Source organism: Talaromyces marneffei, chromosome 1 (assembly GCF_009556855.1).
Source record: "Talaromyces marneffei chromosome 1, complete sequence".
NCBI classification, from domain to species: domain Eukaryota; kingdom Fungi; phylum Ascomycota; class Eurotiomycetes; order Eurotiales; family Trichocomaceae; genus Talaromyces; species Talaromyces marneffei.
The window spans coordinates 196099-215465 of NC_072348.1; the positions used below are offsets into that span (position 1 = coordinate 196099).

The 19367-nt window shown below is 47.8% G+C and overlaps 8 protein-coding genes across 8 annotated transcripts; 3 read left to right on the plus strand and 5 right to left on the minus strand.

Annotated features, from left to right (window-relative positions):
* Positions 1-5: 5 nt before the first annotated feature.
* On the minus strand, positions 6-1176 carry EYB26_000065 (uncharacterized protein; the record flags this gene model as incomplete). The annotated part of the gene is made up of 2 exons (XM_054259382.1): positions 6-893; positions 940-1176. The coding sequence occupies 2 exons, from the start codon at positions 1174-1176 to the stop codon at positions 6-8; spliced, it is 1125 nt and encodes a 374-aa protein (XP_054115357.1).
* A 551-nt stretch (positions 1177-1727) lies between these two features.
* EYB26_000066 (uncharacterized protein) lies at positions 1728-4469 on the minus strand (the record flags this gene model as incomplete). The annotated part of the gene is made up of 4 exons (XM_054259383.1): positions 1728-2171; positions 2227-2729; positions 2780-3650; positions 3699-4469. 4 exons carry the CDS (start codon positions 4467-4469, stop codon positions 1728-1730), a joined length of 2589 nt encoding a protein of 862 aa, XP_054115358.1.
* A 1028-nt stretch (positions 4470-5497) lies between these two features.
* EYB26_000067 (uncharacterized protein) lies at positions 5498-7373 on the minus strand (the record flags this gene model as incomplete). The annotated part of the gene is made up of 3 exons (XM_054259384.1): positions 5498-6004; positions 6063-6215; positions 6279-7373. 3 exons carry the CDS (start codon positions 7371-7373, stop codon positions 5498-5500), a joined length of 1755 nt encoding a protein of 584 aa, XP_054115359.1.
* A 1778-nt stretch (positions 7374-9151) lies between these two features.
* On the plus strand, positions 9152-9582 carry EYB26_000068 (uncharacterized protein; the record flags this gene model as incomplete). Its single annotated transcript, XM_054259385.1, has 2 exons — positions 9152-9354; positions 9408-9582. The coding sequence occupies 2 exons, from the start codon at positions 9152-9154 to the stop codon at positions 9580-9582; spliced, it is 378 nt and encodes a 125-aa protein (XP_054115360.1).
* Positions 9583-10198: 616 nt separating this feature from the next.
* Positions 10199-10879, minus strand: EYB26_000069 (uncharacterized protein; the record flags this gene model as incomplete). The annotated part of the gene is made up of 2 exons (XM_054259386.1): positions 10199-10527; positions 10579-10879. 2 exons carry the CDS (start codon positions 10877-10879, stop codon positions 10199-10201), a joined length of 630 nt encoding a protein of 209 aa, XP_054115361.1.
* Positions 10880-11660: 781 nt separating this feature from the next.
* EYB26_000070 (uncharacterized protein) lies at positions 11661-13582 on the plus strand (the record flags this gene model as incomplete). The annotated part of the gene is made up of 4 exons (XM_054259387.1): positions 11661-11701; positions 11784-12187; positions 12242-12712; positions 12768-13582. 4 exons carry the CDS (start codon positions 11661-11663, stop codon positions 13580-13582), a joined length of 1731 nt encoding a protein of 576 aa, XP_054115362.1.
* A 922-nt stretch (positions 13583-14504) lies between these two features.
* Positions 14505-15365, minus strand: EYB26_000071 (uncharacterized protein; the record flags this gene model as incomplete). The annotated part of the gene is made up of 2 exons (XM_054259388.1): positions 14505-14698; positions 14756-15365. The coding sequence occupies 2 exons, from the start codon at positions 15363-15365 to the stop codon at positions 14505-14507; spliced, it is 804 nt and encodes a 267-aa protein (XP_054115363.1).
* Positions 15366-15611: 246 nt separating this feature from the next.
* Positions 15612-17569, plus strand: EYB26_000072 (uncharacterized protein; the record flags this gene model as incomplete). The annotated part of the gene is made up of 4 exons (XM_054259389.1): positions 15612-15784; positions 15834-16520; positions 16571-16851; positions 16902-17569. 4 exons carry the CDS (start codon positions 15612-15614, stop codon positions 17567-17569), a joined length of 1809 nt encoding a protein of 602 aa, XP_054115364.1.
* Positions 17570-19367: the final 1798 nt, after the last annotated feature.

Consider the following 19367-nt stretch of genomic DNA (forward strand, 5'->3'; position numbering starts at 1 on the left):
GCTTGTCATCTAAAAAGAAAGCTCAACGTCCCATCCTTCTCAAACCACTCTCTGTCCCTCTCCCAAGCTTTATTGATAATATCCCGTCCAATCCTAACCACTTCCTCAACCCTACTCGCTGTCGCCCACCCCGACACACCACTCCAACACACCAGATGAACGCCCATGTGCACCGCCATCCTAAAAGCCTGCTCCTCTCCCAGCAAAGGATAACCTTCAATCAGGCTCTCCATGATCCAGATGCCTGCATTGTTGTTTTTGAATTGTTTGATTTCGTAGAGTTCGGCGAGCACTTGACCCAGATCTAGGGCTCGCATGCCTAACTGGGTCATTTCCCAGTCAATTATGAAGAGGTTGCGTTGCTCGTTGTTGACCAGGATGTTGCCCGTCCAGAAGTCGCCGTGGATAGGGCCCCAGGCGTTGTCAATACTGGCATTCTTGGAGGAGTGTGTGGAGAGTTCCTCAGATGCGTATGCTCTGACTTTTTCAAAGACCGAACGGCTACCCTCCAGAATCTGAGGGTATTTGTCAATCATATTGACTAATTGGTCGTAGTTAACGACGTATTTAAGCTGTTGCATTGATTTGTTCTCGCCCAGCTTTTGCCGAAGGTCAATTTGTTCGTTGTGCGAGATCCAGGCATGGAATGAGCCCAGCCATGATCCCAAGGCATGTCCAATCGCCCTGGCGGCTGGTTTGTCGATGTGCATGCCTGGGGGAGATAAGAGGAAGGTCTTTAGGTCTGAGGACTCGGGCAGATCTTCCATGATTTGTGTATGAGTCTCGGGGTCAAAGTCATATAGCCTGGGAGTTTTGACTGTAATCGGTGGCACGAGTGGCTCTCGCGCCGAGGAGAAGTCGTTCAACCCTTTCAGAACCAGCGCTTCAAAGACCTACATAAATTAGCACTTGATCGATACAAAAGAATGCTTGACTCACACATCGTTCACCATCCAACTTGAACTCCCGGTTCAGCGCCACGAAATCTTTCGTATGTTTGATGATGACATTCGCTTTCTCTTGCTCTGTGGTTCCAATAGACTCAGGATTTGATAGGACTCCCCGGTAGACGAAATTGGCTGTTCCTCCATTGAGACGCGTTAGTGATGAGCAGGCATATTTGGTTGAGGCCAATTGCGAGAAGACGGAGGCTTCGATGTCGGCGTCTGTTGCCATGGTTGTTGAATGACAGGGAGGTATATGTAAAGATGCTTAACGGAATATGAACACACCAGATCAAAGAAAGGAGTCTATTTACAAGTAAGGTTCAGATATATACCTTCAATTATTCCAAGCATATATTCATCTGTTACATGAGCCCTAGGGCATTTGTGGTTCCCCGCTCTGATTAATCGAGCCCCGTGACTAATCAATCCGCGATTATGATTCGATGCTGATCAAGACTCATTTTGACTCATGTGGTGTCTGTCACCTTCAGAGTAATTTGTTGAAGAGCTGTGTTGTGCTAGTCTATTGACAACATATGCCTAAAATTGTAAATTATTTGAGAGAATAAAAAACAATTTACCAGCTATTGACAGGGGATTGGGCGAGAGGAGAATGGCATCACAAGGGGATATAGCCCTACGAGTCACAATAATCAATGAAAAAACACCTCAGACGCCGCCTGTATATAACGCTCTGAATAGGACCAAATATTTACAAAGGTATCTTGTATGTAACAAGACGAGCCAACACCAAACCCATAGCCGCCTCGGCATGCACAATCACTGCAGATAGAAATTCATATTTTCATCAAACGGCAAATCAAAAACGTTGTCGGGGAGCATGCCGCCTCCTATTGTAAATATCCCTTCAGCATTGAATGGCATTTGGAAATCAAAGTCTGGTGCTAAACTAGTAAAGTCCGTCTGGGAGTCGGTAAATGGTCCGGTAGTCATTACTGGATTTCCGACATCTTGTTCCGGCGTTTGGTTGAATTGGTATCGTTGCTGTAGGAAGTTGGTTGGTGTTGCAGTCTCTGGACCACTGACGCTGTAATGATCCCATTGCTGGGGGTCTGATGTTGTGCTTGTCACAGGAGGTAGTTGTTTATAGCCGGGATCAGTGATTGTTGGTAATGATTGCTGGTGCGTAGAAGAAACATCAGTGACTGGCTGTGATGGGCCCTGGCTGGTATATTTAGCTTCTTTAGACTGAGATGACGTTGACTATTGTACGTTAGTTTGCAATTATCAATAAAAAAAGATTCGCAGTAAAACACACCTCTTCAGCCTTGTCGCCAGACTTTTCTGTCTTGCGATTAAGGAACCAATTCCTCAACAAGTTCATGACCATGCAGAATCTTGACGCCGTTCGCCCTCCTGGTCGTATAGAGCTGGCTTTTAGATGATTAATCACCTTTTCAAAATATTCTTCAACCTTGAGATCTGCTGGTGCGAAAACACGCTCCAAGCCGTTCTCAGACGAAACCGCTGAAAACATCTTGAGCAAGGCAATGAATGCATATGCCGAACGAGCATAGAGATGCGTTGGCAAGTCAACGACAACCTCTGGCTCGATAGACAGCATACAGTCTAGAGATGTGTGGATTGATGTCAGACATGTTGTGAGAGCATCGATCTGAGCGGCAGTCGCCTTGTCGAATTTGACATCAGTCTTGAACTCAGATGTAAACGGGGTTCTGAAGTCGTCGATGTTGTGGTCAGTGTGCATTGAGATTTCATGCATAAAGATACTGACGATGCACTCCGCATGCTGCAAAATAGCTACAAGACATCAGTTCCTATCTAAAAATGTACGATTGTAAAAGACTCACGTGTATACTCTTCAGGCCGAATCTCGCGCCGCCATTCATCGAGTTGTTTCTCAAATCCCTTCAACGCATACTGGACCTTGGGGTCATTCAAGGTCAAATTGCTTGAAGGGTCGTCCATGGAAAATTGGAACGCAACTTCCTCCGCGATATGGGTTAATTTGGCCCAATGTATCAAATTGCGATCAGATGTCTCGGCATCAGGGGAAGTTTGCAGAATCTCGATACACTCATCCATATAGGGATGCCATCGACATAACAGAGGCCGACGAAGGGCCATGGAGGCATTGACCGCCATGACATACGCGCCTAACCACGCTCGTCTTGTTTCGACTGAATCCGGGTCAAAGGAGGTTCTGTTTTGGTTTTTGCCTATAATCTCTCGCAACAGTCCATATTGTCTGTTGCCTTTTCTCCGCGTGATGCGACCCATGCCGATGTCCAGCGCCATCACGACAGCCAAATAGATAAACTGAAAGAACTTGAGCTCCTCGAATTGATCGGGTGGCATATACCATATGCATGCCAACATAATCGATTGTATCAGCTCCAGGGATTTCTCGCCTTTGATGATGACCTTATCGGCGAACAGTCGGTGCACTTCATGAAGCAGAGACATTTGTAATTCGGGTCGAAAATTGCCTATCGCAATAGCCATGATCACAAGGAAAAGTGTGGGTTTGTTGCGCCGAACTGATGCCATGGTTGTACCTGGTGGGAAGACGACCACAGGAAGTCTAGGGGCAACCTCTTTGACATAGTGATCGAAGGCATCAACAGCGGTCTGCACATCGATCAACCCGCGATCAATGATATCAGTAAATTCGTTCGCACTGTTTACCACGCTTTCGCTGTTGGGTAGATTCACTGAAACCTGCTTGACGATAAGTATGAGAACTTTGAACGACTTGCGCCAACTTACTGGACCCGTGAAAGAAGTGCTCGGCGGCAATGAGCCAGGCGGTGCGGAAAACTTGGCATCGCCACTGGCTGTACGCTTCGTACTCGTACTTGGAGAAACGGATGTTAGTGACACTGGCGGAGGGCCGCCCCCCAGCCATCGACGAGCAGCAACAACTTCCTGCTCCTGCGACCTCGCATCTGGAGATGAGATGGAATCCGCTCTCCTAGACGCCTGAAGAGTAGCTGTAAGGGCGTCGATCTTCTTCTCCAATTCACTAACGCGACTGTCTGTTTTCTTCTGGCGCTTGCGGGTGGGCGGAGTGACAACGCATCTTCGATTCGCTTTGGCGCATCGTTTACAAGCGCCTGATGGGTGATTATCGTCTGGTTCGCAGCGAACCTTTAATTGCCGGCAGGCATCGCATGCTCTTGGTCGTTTCAGATCGGCAAGAGGGTCATTCGAGTCATGTTCGTCATTTGACAGCCCCCTTGACATCTCATTCAGATAGCCTCCTAGCGATTCATCGACGCCCGCCGCATGGTTTCCCGTAGAAGAAGGAGATGAGGCCGAATGGTGTGGTTGTTCGTTGGCTGCTTCGGGCGTTATTTGTCCATATCCTGGCGCATGCTCTGTCCGTGTTCTATAGTCCAACATTTGGTTGTGCGCATATGAGGACGGATAATGTTGCGGTCTTGAATGTGCATCTCTGTTGGAGAATGAGATATTGTTGTTCTGCTGCGCGTTGTCAGTGCCCCGTCGCGTACGTGGATCGTTATCCATGCCAGCCATGTCGAGTCAGTCGTCCGTGGTGAGACACCCCGCTGCTGAACAAACCCATTGGATCTGTGTTAGCCTGAGTGCGATTCGAGTAATCAAGGTTGATATGAAGAGAGGGTAGAAAGTGACGTGGAGTTTCAAAAAGCATGTTGATTAGTGTTTGAGCATTCAGGGAACACATTGAACAAGTAACTGAGAACCACAGATCAAAGAACAAGAAGAAAAGCGCTATACGCACGCCTCAGCACCACGAGACTATTACAGACTAACAGCGCTCCTTATAGACAGTAGATTCCCTCTCCAGGAATGAATTCGCATCGAGTGTGACGACGCGAATTCGCATCGGAGCACGGCGTGTCGGTATCCGGTGTTGCCGATGGGAGACGATTCAGGTGGAAGATTTATCGATGAGCAATCAAGGGGCATATAAAGATACAATCTTTTCTTTTTTTCCTTTTTTTTTTTTTTTTTTTTTTTTTTGGAATTCAAGTCAAATCAAATACGAATCTCTATCAACATATGCGATAGTCGTTCACGTTGGAAGAAAGAGAAGGATTGAAATGACGTCGATAATTTGATGGGGGAAAGCGCTCGTATAGCTAATTTGTGGGCGCTAACTCTGTAGGCAGCTGCGGATTGTGAATGCTACATGCAAAAAATATCGCATTACGCTCTACATCCAGTTTCGTTACAGGATTCCAATGAGCCAATTGAAGTAATAATATTACCAGAAATCTGTCTGATATTGATGCTATAAGAAGGCATATACATTGATATAAATATGAACGCATGCGCCACAGGAGTGTAAAGAAAGCAAAAAGACACGCAATGTAGACTGAAAATAGCAGCCATTGAGCCGATCCAGCGTCAAGTCCAAAAACTCCAGTACTGCAGCAAGTCAAGTAAACCCGTAAATCAATGTGTATATGCAAATAGATGTGCTAAGGGTATCAAGTCATCATATATATCAATGCCAATGCCAGAAACTGGGGAAAGAGGAACATGCTGAAAAAAGGAAAGAGCCGGTAATGAGTAGGGATCTAAGTGAACTTGTGAACGGGACATTCCTTCTTCCGTTCAAACCATCCCACGATGCATGATTTGTGGAACTTGCATAGACATTCCAGTCGGGCGAGCTTATCGCCGACTTCATACTCCTCCATGCAAATGGTACACTCTTGCGGAGTGCCATCTTCACTGAGACAATCTTTTTCAGTCGCTGTAAACGATAGCATGCGTAGAAGGTGTTGTGATTGTGGGGAGCCCATGCCGGGTGAGGACCGATCGCCCCCTGAAGATCTAGCGATGCAATCGCGAACGTGCGCTTCTCGCTCATTCTCGTTACCATCGCTTCCACGGGGTGGTAGCTGCGTGCCGCAGATCGGACAGATATCTCTTTCATCCACATGGACTCGGTGTGGAGGACGGGACGTGCGAGTACGATCAGATTCAGCCATGGACCGTACTCTCCTAGGCCGGGTGCCGGAGGGGCCAAAAGGAACAAACCCAGCTTCGGTCTCAAGTGGTCTAGGTCTATGTGATGAAAACTGCCACAAGTCAGTACGGCTCTGTAGGAATAAATCAATGAACGTGGGCAAAGCTTACAGAGTAGGATTGCACCCTGGCAGAAGACTGATGTGGCGCTTGACTGGGACTTGAGGAGGAAGCATTGCGAGAAGAGCCGGGTTGGTGACCATAGAAAGGCTCAATCGGTGCTGGAGTAGAAGTAGAGGTTCGACGACCTAGGAAATCATCCAACTGGAAATTGTCAGTGGGTTTTGTGTACGAATGATGGTAACTAGTGACAGCAGGAAAGCTTACCACCTGATTCCGAAGAGTATTGTCCTCTGATTCTCTATCTTGATCTCTGCGAGAACCAAATATCTGAGCGCCGGATAATGAGCGGCGCGCCTGATGGAAACGTTGGCTGATTGGTACTGTCGGCATCGTGGCGTCCCAATCCTGACCCGGAAGACGATCAAAGCTAGCTCGAACAGTCCCGTAACTTAAAGGTGGATCTGGGTTAGGATCTGGAACACATGGATTACAAAGTCGCACTTCCTCACCACCGCCAAGTGCAGGATTGGAAGGGTAGGTCTCAAGACGCGGTCGGCTTGGTAAGGGGGTAGTTGTATCACGTATGTAATCGGCTGTGAGATCAGCGACGGCTCGAGAGGAATCGCGTCTGTGGCGTACAGAAGTTTCAGTATTCGATTGTTCGATTGGTTCAGGAGGCCGAACGATGTATTGTCTGGGTATAGTTATGCGATGAGGAGAGCACGCTGCACACACGACCCTTCCACACTTGCGACAGTGATGTTTTCGATACCAAAAGCTGAACTGAGAGTTGCAAATAGGGCAATGCGTAACCTCCGAGTCGGGCTGCCAACGGGGTAACGTGTACTCCATGAAATTTTGTCGGCGCTGTTGATGCACCGTAGTTAGGCTGCGACTATGTTGTCGGGACAGAGAAGCAGAAGTACTGGCAACAAGCGAAGGTGGAGATGTAAGATCAATGGCATTTTCCCGCGAGGAACCTGGCATTTCGGAAGGTATAAAGTTGTTACGGTCATCACCGACAGGCAGCGACGGCAGTGGTCTGTCTTGTTGAAGTCTATTATGTGACAAAGAGCTTGGTCCGCTCAAGGCAGACGGCTGCCTGTGTAGAGTTGCGTCATCATTCGCGGTAGCGGTAAATCTCCTTTTGCGATCCATATTTACGGAATATGCCCTATGTCGTTCGTGCGTTGTATCGGCATCTTCCGGCGAGCTCGAGAGAAATGGTGCAATTGCCCTGGTATTACCACGATGTACCAGAGAGCTGCTGCTCGACCCAGCGAAATCAGCAGAATATGAAGGGAACGGGTCCAGCGGACTGGGCGGGGTGGGATTCGTAATTGAGGACCGAGAGGACATGAACGAATGTTTTGTCGAATCTGTTGGGAGCGAGGTGATAAGTGAAATACAAGCGATGGAGTCCCCTGGCGGATATTATAAGGTGATGCACTAGCCCACCTGAAACCGATCCGGTTGGCGTTGTTATCAATGCGTCATCAGATATGCGAGGGGTATCCGAAGAAAGGAGTATGACTGATTGAAGTGTGAGAGATATAAAGTGAGCTCAAAATAAATCCCCTGTACCTACAAACCGGGTGGCGAGCAAGTATTGGATTGGCCCAGGCAGGCACGTGAGGAAGTGTCTAGAAAGCGATGGCTCCGACGCAACCGGGGTATATTGTCAAGGTAATCGTCCAAGCTGTCGAGGTAGGTATTTTTTCCGTTCTAGATCGATGTCTCGTCGAGGGACAGTCTCTGATGGAATTGATCTCTTTCGATCGAGGTTGGGATGACGATGTCAAGATAGCGGACCAGCGCCCGATAAGGCGGAGACCTTGTTTGCCGCGAAACTCGAGGGATACTGCTCTCCTTGATACAATATATTCGATAAGAACAGTGCTCAGTATCAAGACAGGGAAGCCCCAAGGTTCAAGCACCCAGAAGGAAGGGAGACAGGCACCTGGGATGAATCATGAATCTTAAGGGAGCGCAAGGAAGGTGTAGATAGCGCGCGGCCTGAAAGGATTGGGCCCGCACTAGGGACTCCAGATGACACTAACCGGATATGGATGACCTGATCCATTGCCAAACAAACGACGACACTTCTCACAATTCCTGACATTTCGTGGATGCCGAGTAAATACATAGAACGAATATTTTTGCGGGCCTTCTCGAGGTGTTCGTGACACAGATATGGCGAGTCTGGCGATAAAGGTGGTACTTATCGTATCACTCACTTTGGCAAACAAGGGGCATCCACCTCCTTGAGCTGAAGTTATGACTCTTGTTGACTACTACGTAGTGCGATACAAAGCAAAAATTAGTTCGCTTTCATCTCTTCTATGGGCCATTTCTGAAAGACCATGCCCTCGTGCCCCGGAACACCTGTGGATCTTTGAATAACCTCACATGAACGTCCCACATTTTGTCAATACCAAAGATGCAGACGGCTCTTGGCCCATTAACAATTCATAAGCTCTGGTAAAGGACACTAGTGCAAGTGAGTGAATCACAAAGAATTCTCAGTGCCCCAGAAACTCGACCTGAGCGGTCCACAAATGTCTACTCGATCTGCCACTGCACAGACAAGTCAGTGCATCTCTATTTATGGTCCAAATCTGCATAGCGCTCGTCGGTCAAGAGACGAACTACTTAGTAGAAACTAGAAAGAGCATTCAAGCCACTCAAATAGGTAACCCTCACGCCGTTCGAACGAACTCATTGGCCCCTTGGGAGATAAATAACATTCCATCCCTCTCTTCGGCGTCTTCGTAGTTGAACGGTCCACGGCTCGGATGACGAGTGGGTCAATCTAGCTTATAGAGTCATATTAGCATTATTGTTGTTTATCCTAGAAAGGAAGTTAGTTTACTCACCGGTATGATGGCATCTGTCGTGTTTACTTTTTGTCTGTGGGTTTATCAATGGACTGTCATTTTGTCCTCAACGGAGATCATCATCCGACATCCCTTCGACTAACCTTCTTCAATCTTGACTGCTGATCTGTTTGACCTCTGGAGAACATACGCGTGGGACAAACTTTTGACAGCCCAAAGCTATCTTCACCAAGACATCCCATCGAACAAGCAGGGCTTCCTCTCAAGTCAACATCCAACACATTTTCAGCCAACAGCAACATGCAACAATCAAACCAAAGCCAAATCTCCTTCCTTGGACTAGACCCCGAATCTCCAACAACACTGACCAATCTCACCATCACCAACTCTATCAAAAGCGACGTGTCTCTCGTCAAAGACCCTGAATTCTGGCGCCGTTTCTCCGTGGCTATCCATCAAGACGAAGAGCAAGCTCGACAATCAGAGCGTGAAAAGACCGAAAGGTAAGCTCTTATCTGTTTGTCTCAGGACTTGAAATCATTGCTAACGGCTACAGTGAATCGTGGCTCGCTCGTCAACGCAAGAAAACTCATCGTTCGAAGGTCTGGGGGTTCGTGATCGCTCTCATAATCGTGCTAATTGCCTGTGGAGCCGGCATTGCCATTTGGCTTCTGAGCAAAAACAACTGGCTTAGAAAGGATACACATCATGCAGGGCACACTCAACCTTGAGAGAAAGGGGTTACCTCTTGGTTTGATATGCTATGACTTTTGATGTGACTCGGTTCGTTACTTGCTTTTCCTTCGTCAACAAAAATTTTTTGGGTGGTCTCATCTGCTTTGCTATGTTTGCACATGCTTTCTGTCTCTTTATCGACGTGGCGTTGCTGGGAAAGGGGGTTTGGAGGGCGTTCGTTTTCTGGAATAATGATAAGGCTTGGGATAAGGGTAGGGTTTGGGCGCCGATGGAGTTTCCTTTTCTTACTCTCTTGGTGTATATAGGAACTGACTTTGTTTCGTGATGGCCAGCGCTTCGTACATAGAAGCTGGATCATGAGGACGGTCCCCATGTACATAATATTTGGAGGCTTTACTGCATAATGACTAATGGTAACTGCCTGAGGCAACTGAATCAACGATATATTAATGATCGCGAACTATTATACAAAATTGTCATATAACTGCTGCCAGATTGATATAGCTTACAACAAGCATCAGAAAAGCCCGACCGTATCAAACCCTTGAACGCCACGCTTCGCATCTATAGCGAATTTGATTGAAAATCCAACCCTGCCTCGGTAGATTAATACAAAAGGTGCATACTTTTTTAACCATGAAGATCTATCCCCTAATATCTCCGGCGAGTCGGCTCGGGGCTAGGGCTTCTGCTAACACTACGCTCGTCTCGACCGCGTTCCTTCAACCATTTCTTCGTTGCAAGATCCAGCTCTCGTTGCAGTTCTGGTGTCGGCTCTTTGCGGTGGATGAAATTGCAGAAACCGCCTCGAACACATCCCTCGCCGCTGTTTAACCGACAACATGCTTCTCGGAAATCTGTGACGGGCGATAGCTCGCAATACACGGGTCGCGCGGCGTACCATCGGGAGTTGAGCGCATCGCATGCTGCTTGCGCAGAGTCTTCATATTTGAAACGGGCGTAGACATTACCGATCAAGTCTAAAACAGGCATTAGTATTCATTTGAAAAGAGGGGAATTCAAGAACCTACGGTCATTGTTATTATCGCAGACAACAATCTCCTCAATCTCGCCATATTTGCACATCTCACACCAGATATCCTCGTAGAAAGCGTCAAAGTGGTTCTGGATCTGGCTGGGGTTCATCTTATTCTTCGGGTCGTATGCTGGGTTCTGGTAGAGGTTTGGCAATAAGATGGTCTGCGAATATGAAGGCTTGACATGTTTTCGCGAGCAGCGATCGCCGTGACGACAAGCTCCGATCTTGTAGTAGAAGGAGCAGTTGACTTTGTCTTGCTCGGTACCGAAAATCGAGGCAAGATAGTTAGCCATGGTGAATATTCTCGGTTCGAAGAGTCGTGATGCAAAAGGAATGAGATATTGCTTGTTTTCTCGATGTAGAAGGGAGAGTATCGAGCTCTATATGGAAGCAAGAGGTGGTTGATGAGAAGGGGAGCTGATCAATAATTTCGAAGCCGCAGAGTCGCAGTAAGGTAGCTGGAGTCCACGGTGGCGGATGAATTAGTCCAATGCGGTCTAGCGCCTTCCAGAATCTCCGCCAGACTGCGTCCAATCAAATCATTAAGATCAGTTTACCTGTCGATGTTTTGCTTCAGCAGCCATTATATTACATTTTTCGATAATGAAAACCACGTTTCTATATTCAGTACAGCTCTAGTGATTATGTATGGCAATTTGGAGCGTTGAAAATGGTTGGTTTGTGAAAATCGCCGCCCGACTAATATAGTGCTACGAAAGCCCTCAAGAGATATATACGTATCGGCATTCCATTTTCACAACATCCAGGCGCTCCAACGTAAGGTAACCTGGGAATTGCACAAACCAAGCTCCGAAGTGTGTCTCTACATGAATTTCATCAAGATATCCATATAGAAATGCATATAGCCTATCTCAAATGGTACAACTGTTATAGATAAGCCATCAGGCAATATCATCGCTTATCAGCGGAGATGAGCGGCAGCTTCCCGGTTGAGTAAGACCAACCAGCCTTTCTTTCCCCGCATTCTATGTGCTTATCTCTGGATCATGTCCTCTCGAATTAATCCATCTCCAAAAACATTCCTGTGCTTCATTGAGCTTCCATGAAGACAAGATGTTGCCTCCCTTTGATTATTTCCAGTACATAAAGATCCGGTATGTCATCCCTGCATCCGTTCCGTGGCCAATGAGCGTGCAGCATTCGCCGGGCAAATAGCTTCAAGCTAATGGACCACAGCAACACAAAACGTCGTGAACGTGAAGCGCGATTTTCTTCACTCAGCCCCGACTATTACACGCCATTTTCTGGAGCCGATCAAATTATTATTAATAAACCCATCGAGGAGCTCGTTGGCGATGTCCAGAACGGAACGGTCTCGCCTATCGATGTGATTCACACCTATGGCAAGGTCGCTGTCAGAGCTCAGGAAAAGACCAATTGCATTACTGAGCTTCTTTTGCCCGAAGCCGAACAATGGGTGACCTCTGAAGTTAATCTCAAAGGTCCACTGGCGGGTATTCCAGTATCTTTGAAAGATTCTATTCAGGTCAAGGGATTCGATACCTCGGTTGGATATGCTTGTAAGGCACTCAATCCCTGCAAAGAAGATGGGGTTATTGTGAAGCTCTTGAAGGATGCGGGTAAATCCTCATTCTTGTTCAATTCCTGTCTGCTGTTGGTCTAACATCGCCTAGGAGCTGTCCCCTATGCCAAGACTACGCTGCCAATGACTCTCCTCAGCTTCGAGTCAGCAAACGGACTCTGGGGAACTTGCCGAAACCCACATGCTCCAGAATACTCGCCAGGTGGTTCAACAGGCGGAGAGGGCGCCTTGCTTGCCCTCGGTGGACGCATCGGTATCGGCTCAGACGTTGCAGGCAGTGTTCGCGCACCCGCGGCATGGAGTGGAATCTACTCACTACGTTGCAGTACCGGCCGTTGGCCAAAAACTGGTGTTGACACCAGCATGCCTGGTCAAGAAGGAGTTCCTAGTGTTTTCAGTCCTATGGCGCGTACATTGAATGACCTGACCTACTTTACGAAGAGCATTATTGGCATGCAGCCATGGAAATATGACTTTACAGTCCATCCTATTCCTTGGAGAGACGGCGAAAACAAAGAAGCTAGTAGCAAGAAGCTACGTATAGGTGTATTGAAGTCAGACGGTAAGCTTCGCTATCATCTTGTCTTTGGCTTTCAATTCTAATGCTCTTTCTGTAGGTGTCATTCCACCAACACCCGCTATCGCACGCGCTATTGACACGACCGTCGACGCACTCACCGCTGCCGGACATACAGTGGTGGAAGTTACACCCCCCGAAACCGCCGATCCTTTCACTGGCTTCAACCTGGCTTCTCAACTCCTCAACTCTGATGGCTGCGTGACGTTCAACTCTTTCCGATATTCGTTCGAGCCTACCGACCCCGGCGCTGCCCAACTAAGCAGAATCGCATACCTTCCCCGTGCCATCCGGTACGTCTACTATCTTTACGTCCGATACATCAAACGCGACGTGAAGTGGGCAACTGTGATTCAAGGATTTGGACCTAAGAGTGCAGCGGAACTGTGGCAGATCACTGCCAAACGCGAGGTGTTCCGTAGGACATGGCACTCATGGTGGGATTCTGAGCCCCAGCAATACGACTTCATCCTATGTCCCGGTAACGCCACTCCTGCTCTTCCCCACGGAGCTATGCACGATGCTGTTTCTTCATGCGGATATACGTTTTTGTGGAACCTGCTAGATTATTGCGCTGGCATTGTCCCTGTCAGTCATGTCGATCCAAAGCTGGATGCATTGCCGTACAGTGGGAAACAAGGATACAAAACTGCACTGGAAGAGTTGGGTCAGAATCATGCCATGGCTCGTGGCGCTTGGATGCACTATGATGCTCAGAAGATGGCCGGACTTCCCACTGCGATACAAGTGGTGGGCCGTCGATGGGAAGAGGAGAAGGTCCTGGGGTACATGGCTGCAGTTGAGGCTGCCCTTGAAAAGGCGGGCAGTAAATATACCATGCTAGATGTGGACTAATCGTATGTAGTCAGCAATTCACAAACCGAGTTTTTTCCTCGATCATGACCTGAGTCGACATGGTAGCACGATGTACGTAAAGAAAGAGTAAAATTTCTGGACAATTATCTTCCTATCTTATCCGCAACAAGGGGAGCAAGAGAAAGCGTAAATATTCCGTTCATGTGATGGGGGGATGGCATGCATGTTACACCGCTCTATTACTATGTTCGTCATTCTTCTGTTCGGTTCTGAAGCGTGGGATGGACAGAAACGTCATGAACATATCGTAGAGAGAGAGAGAGAGCCGCCAGAGCCGCTAGGTGGCTGATTCAGATCCTATCAAATCAAATCGAAAAGTACGGAGTAGTTACTGGCCACTAATCTAGAGATAAAGAGAGTAGTGGCGTGGTGACCTGGCGATGTGTTCAAGAAACTCGCTTGGTTGGTCACAGCCCGCCCCCACGTGTTGTTGTAAAGAGACGAAATTACGATACCGGTACAGTACACGGGCCAGCAGAGCCACTGTTGACAGCAGTTGACTATATAGTGAAGTGGGGAGCGGCCCGAGATCCATATAAGACTACCAGTTGTCAGATGGATAGTATTCTATGCGAATTAACCGAATTAGGATAATAAATACAAGGGGTGTGGCTAAGATAAATGATAAATCTTGGTTAATTAACTAACTTAACATAGTTATTTAAATTCTATATGGTTAGGTAATTTGAGAGAAAGAACCTATAAGAAATAATATTCTTAAATAAAAATTCATTCATTAATTATGATCTACAATTTCTTAACCAATTTGTATCAGTAGTACTGATTTAATGGAACAAGATATATATAGACTGTACATCAAGTAGGTCTTCAGTATCAATATCCAATCAATTTAGGGCTTACAACCCGGCTGCCCGATGCAGTGTCCATAGCACTCAACCACCTAAGTCCACCTTTCCCTATCTCCATGATGGCTCAGAAGCAAGCCGCTGGACTTCTCATCCAGACGCTCAATCACCTCGAGACACTTGCTGACACTCTCCTCAGGTTGAATCTGTCCCTTGAGCTCAGGATCGGCTATCTGGAACTGTTTTAACATGAATTCTTCTCCTTGTACAACCTCTGCTGGTTTCTCTCCTGGAATCATATTAGAGTCAACCATTTTAGCAACAAGGCGTGGGAAAGTCCACTTACCCTCCCACGTATCGACCCAACCCGGGCTCAAAGCCAACACCTTGATGCCCTTCGGTGCAAGTTCGGCTGCGTACTTGGCGACCTGGACGTTCATCCCAGCCTTCGCGACAGAGTACGCGACTCCATAGCTAATACCAGTCTTATTGATAAAATCTGTATCCGCCATGGCAGTGGAAATGTGCACAATCTTCTTCTGGCTGCCCTTCTCAATCAGGGGTAGGAATGCGTTTGTCGCCCACAGACCGCCGTAGATAGCCGTTACGAGCGATGGTTCGAATGCTGCCCGAACGGCCTCAGCATCAAAAAGGAATTGACTCGGACTGAGCGCCATGGTGGCAGGGTCAATGGCGTTGGAATTGTGGATGAGTACGTCGAGCTTTCCACCTGTGATGGTGGATGCAGTTGAGGCAGCCTCGAGAATGGACTTTGGGTCTGTAACATCGCCATTTACGACGTGTACGTTTGGGTACTTGGAGGCGAGCTCAGATATGTCGGACGATTTGGGGTTTCGCACTATAGCGAGGACTGTGTTGGATGTATTGGCGGCGAGTTGCCGGACGAACTCGAGGCCAATGCCTTTGGAGGCTCCGGTGATGGCGTATGAAGACATTATTTTTAATCCAGTGATGATTAGAATAATCTATTACTGATGCCATTTGAAATATGGCAGCTTACATCCTTATATATATACACGTTCGTGAGTATAGATGTTCGAATTGAATTAATAATGATGTAGAATGGCGGATTACAAACCGTCCTGACCGGGTTTTCCGGTCCGCCTTTATGGTAGACAACATCCTCATCAACGGGACCACCGGTCGCTCCATGTCTCCGCATCCCCTCCTTATACAACATCATGAACCCCACAACACCTGCTGTCAAAAGAAGGGCATGTGTGGCGTGCACAGCTGCCAAGGCAAAATGCACTCCGCAGACTGTCAATATGTGCCAGCGATGCGCTCGTTTGGGCAAGTCATGCACATACCTTGACATTCCACAGACGAAGCGGAAATACAGAAATTCACCAAGGTAATCCTCCCAACACATACGACACATATGGTACTAATTATGGCTACAGTCGCGTGGAGGTGCTTGAAAAAAAGGTTGACCAGTTGACGTCGCAGCTGGTTGCCTTAACCCGACAGAATGGACAGACATTGCCTGAACCTTTCACCCCACTCACTAACAACGACTTGCCCCCATCTCGCAATCCTGACCCTAATTCGACAAACATTGATGCGCTGCTAGATGTTGCCAAAGACCCGTCCCATGGCATCGCCCCGCCGACTAGCTCTGCTCTAGAGGGTCAGCTATCTATTGTAGATCGAGGGCTGATGAGCGAAGCCGAAGCTGAACGCTTGGTTACGATCTATCGGTTGGATTTTGTGTATAGATTTCCCTTTGTATTGCTTGCACCTGGCGAGACAGCAGTACACCTCAGGAATAGAGAGCCGTTTCTCTTCTTGTGCGTCGTGGTTGCAGCCATGAGCAGTGCACATCCTCTACGCAAAACCGTGAACGAGGAGATCATGAAGCACATTACGGTGCGAGTTGTGGCACGGTCTGAGCGGAATCTCGAATTGCTCCGTGGTTTGTTGGTGCACAGCGCATGGTACTCCTATCCTGCAGAAAGATACCATCCGCGACTTTTGCTGTTGATTCAGTTTTGTGTTTCTATTTTATATGATTTGAGATTACACGGAAAGTCTGACCTGAACTCGGATGAGCAGCGGGCGCTGCTTGGTGCATATTGGTTGTCCAATGGGTGAGGTTGTCCACGTTGGTTTTTTGTGGCTTTGGCTAACTGTAGCTCAGGCTTTCTGGGTCGCTCGGCCGGCCGGTTGTTCTGAAGTATGATGCTCGAATCGATGAATGTATTACGCGGATAGCATTTACCGAGCATCTGTCGGATCGGTGCATTGCGCCATTCATTGATTTCCAGTCATTCTTGACAACAATGGACGAGATTTACACTTCGATACAAGAGAGTGGTGGAAGGGCACTCGTCCAAGTCACGCGCGGCTCTTTGCAGCGGCAATTTGATAGCATGAGGGCATCTATAGAAAGATATCTCTCAAACTGCGCTTCTTCAACAGGTACGTATTGAATATCAAGTGGCTGAGCGAAGACTGACCGACTCTCGTAGGAAACTTAATTCGCATCGAAGTTAAATATGTAGAAATGCGACTCGAGGAACTATCTCTTCGCGAGGACCTCTGGATTGCAGTGCCTGCCAGCGCAGTCCGAACAACCATGCTGATGGGTATAATCCAGCGAAGTAAAGAGCTCATTCACATGATCAGAAACCTACCCGTGTCAGAAATCACGCATATGACAATAACTACAAGTGCTCGTCTATGTGCTGCAGTGGGCTACATGCCCACTGCAGTCATGGCCCTGCTCAACCTTATTTGTACCGGCTCCGCCGACTCTGTCATGGAAGCCCAGGTGCAGGCCGTAGTTGATGTAGCAGAGTATCCCAATCTTGTCACAGAGCTTGCCAACACGTTGGAAACACAATTTGACGGAATGTCTAGTGCGGCCAAAGAAACGGACATTGTGGGGAGTATTTGCTCGAAAATGCGGCTTCTAGCACGTTGTTATCCATATCAAATTAGGGCAATTGTTGGGAGTGCGCCGCCGTCCCAAGATGCAAGGCAGGATACGTCGTTGATGGCTGTTGACTCTAACGAGGTTACTATGACACAGGGCTGGCCGTCGATTTATACAGATCTGGACGATATGATCCGTATCGATGACATTCAGTGGGATTCTCTATTGAGTGACTTTACTGGTTTTAGCTACCGTAGCTAATACCAGTATCAACAATGCTCTTCTTCATGGGCAATGTTCAAGACAAGTTTCTGTGGAACTACATGGTTCCATGATACAGGATTAAAATTCCGTAAACGCTATACACATCGTGTAGGTACAAGACAACAATCAGATTTAACAAGTTTGAGTCATAACCCTATATCCCTAATGTTGGTGTGATTTGCCCTAACGGGCAGAACGGAGTTTCCGATCAAAAGATATCAACGGCACCCTCCTACGCCTGGGTAACGACCGTACTGCTCAGACAGCTGCTATACTTATATTATTATTATACGTATTGCAAATAAGATAATAAAGTAGTTAAGTTAGCAATAAATCTAATCTAAGGAAACAGTACTATAAACTTTATATTATTATATAAACCATCAAAAATAGATAGTTAAGTCAGTATACGTTGTGCCGGTTAGCGGGGCGCGCGTTTCGGCCCCCGACCAACCAGCGGGCGGAACGGAAAATGTGATTGCCCGATCCAGTATTTTGCGGGGCCGTGGCAGTAACAGGATTACCAGATGCAGTCTAGTGGCCTCTCTCGCCGCTTTAACGGGACAGGCCCCACTGCAGGAGGCCTATATAAACTACGAGTGCGTCCTCGATGGACAACCGTCATTTCCACGTCCGTTTTTTCCTTCGACCGGTGCAGCAATCGGGCAACGCTCTTGCCCTTGTATTTGCCTGGTGAGACATGAGCGATCGCCGATCTCAGACCACTCCTCCCCCCTCTTTCTTTTTCCTACAGATCCACTTTGTGCCTGCAGCGCTAGCCGTTTCTGACACGATGGAATGATTTGATTACCTGCTGTTCAGGTGAAGATGGAATACGGGCTTGGAAAGTACTACCACGACGGTATTATCCATACTATCTCACTAAAAGTTATCTCCAGAACAAGGTTCTTGTGACTGTCGATTCCAATCTTGAGACTTGGTCATGCTTTTTCCCCTCCTTTTCCCGGCTTCATTAGGCGGAACATTTTGCCCGCAGCTGCTGCATTAGCCGGAGCTGATGAAATGGCGGAACCTGTTGACCTGGACTCGACTATTGCAGTAGCGTGACTCCCCAATCCGAGCCGTGTCAGACCTGGTTCCCTTTCGATGCTTCGTCACGCTGTCCACGCGTGTGATAGCGCATGGTCCACTGTTACAACTGACGCCCATGCGGACTAGAGGCCAATGGCAAAAATACCGCATGGTCTATTTTAAAGGTCAGTAACAACCCAATTGAGAAAAATTCCGCGATTCCATGCGTTGTTGGCCTGCTTGGCCCTCCATCTCCAAGGCGACGGCTTGATTCATGCGTCACGGCGGATAATTTGAAAGACAGTCCATCCGCAAATGGGGCCAACATCGCCTCTATTGTGGAACAAAAAGGGGCTTGGTGGAAAGTGGATCATAACATTCGTGGACCGCAGAGAATTACGAGGATATTCAGCACTCTGACTCTCACAGTCTATGGATCTCCAATTGGACGGCTAGATATCATGTCCGGCAACAGCTGAAAGCTGAATCATAGATAATCCATGCCTAGATGCGGATAGCACTGCCTCGATTGTGGGATACAAGGCACGCCGAGCACGGAGATGTATAGTGTTGGGCGTGCTGCGGAGCAAGGTCTCATTTTTGAGCTGGGGTGTGCATTCGTTGATTGGAGGGCAATCGACTGTTGATGACGACGACTCCATTCGCAGTGCTACGGTCTCATTTTGATGGAGTACGACAAATAAAGCGGCAAGGGCGGTTCGTCGAAATCGAGAAGAAATGGCAATGATCATTGCCAGGCCAA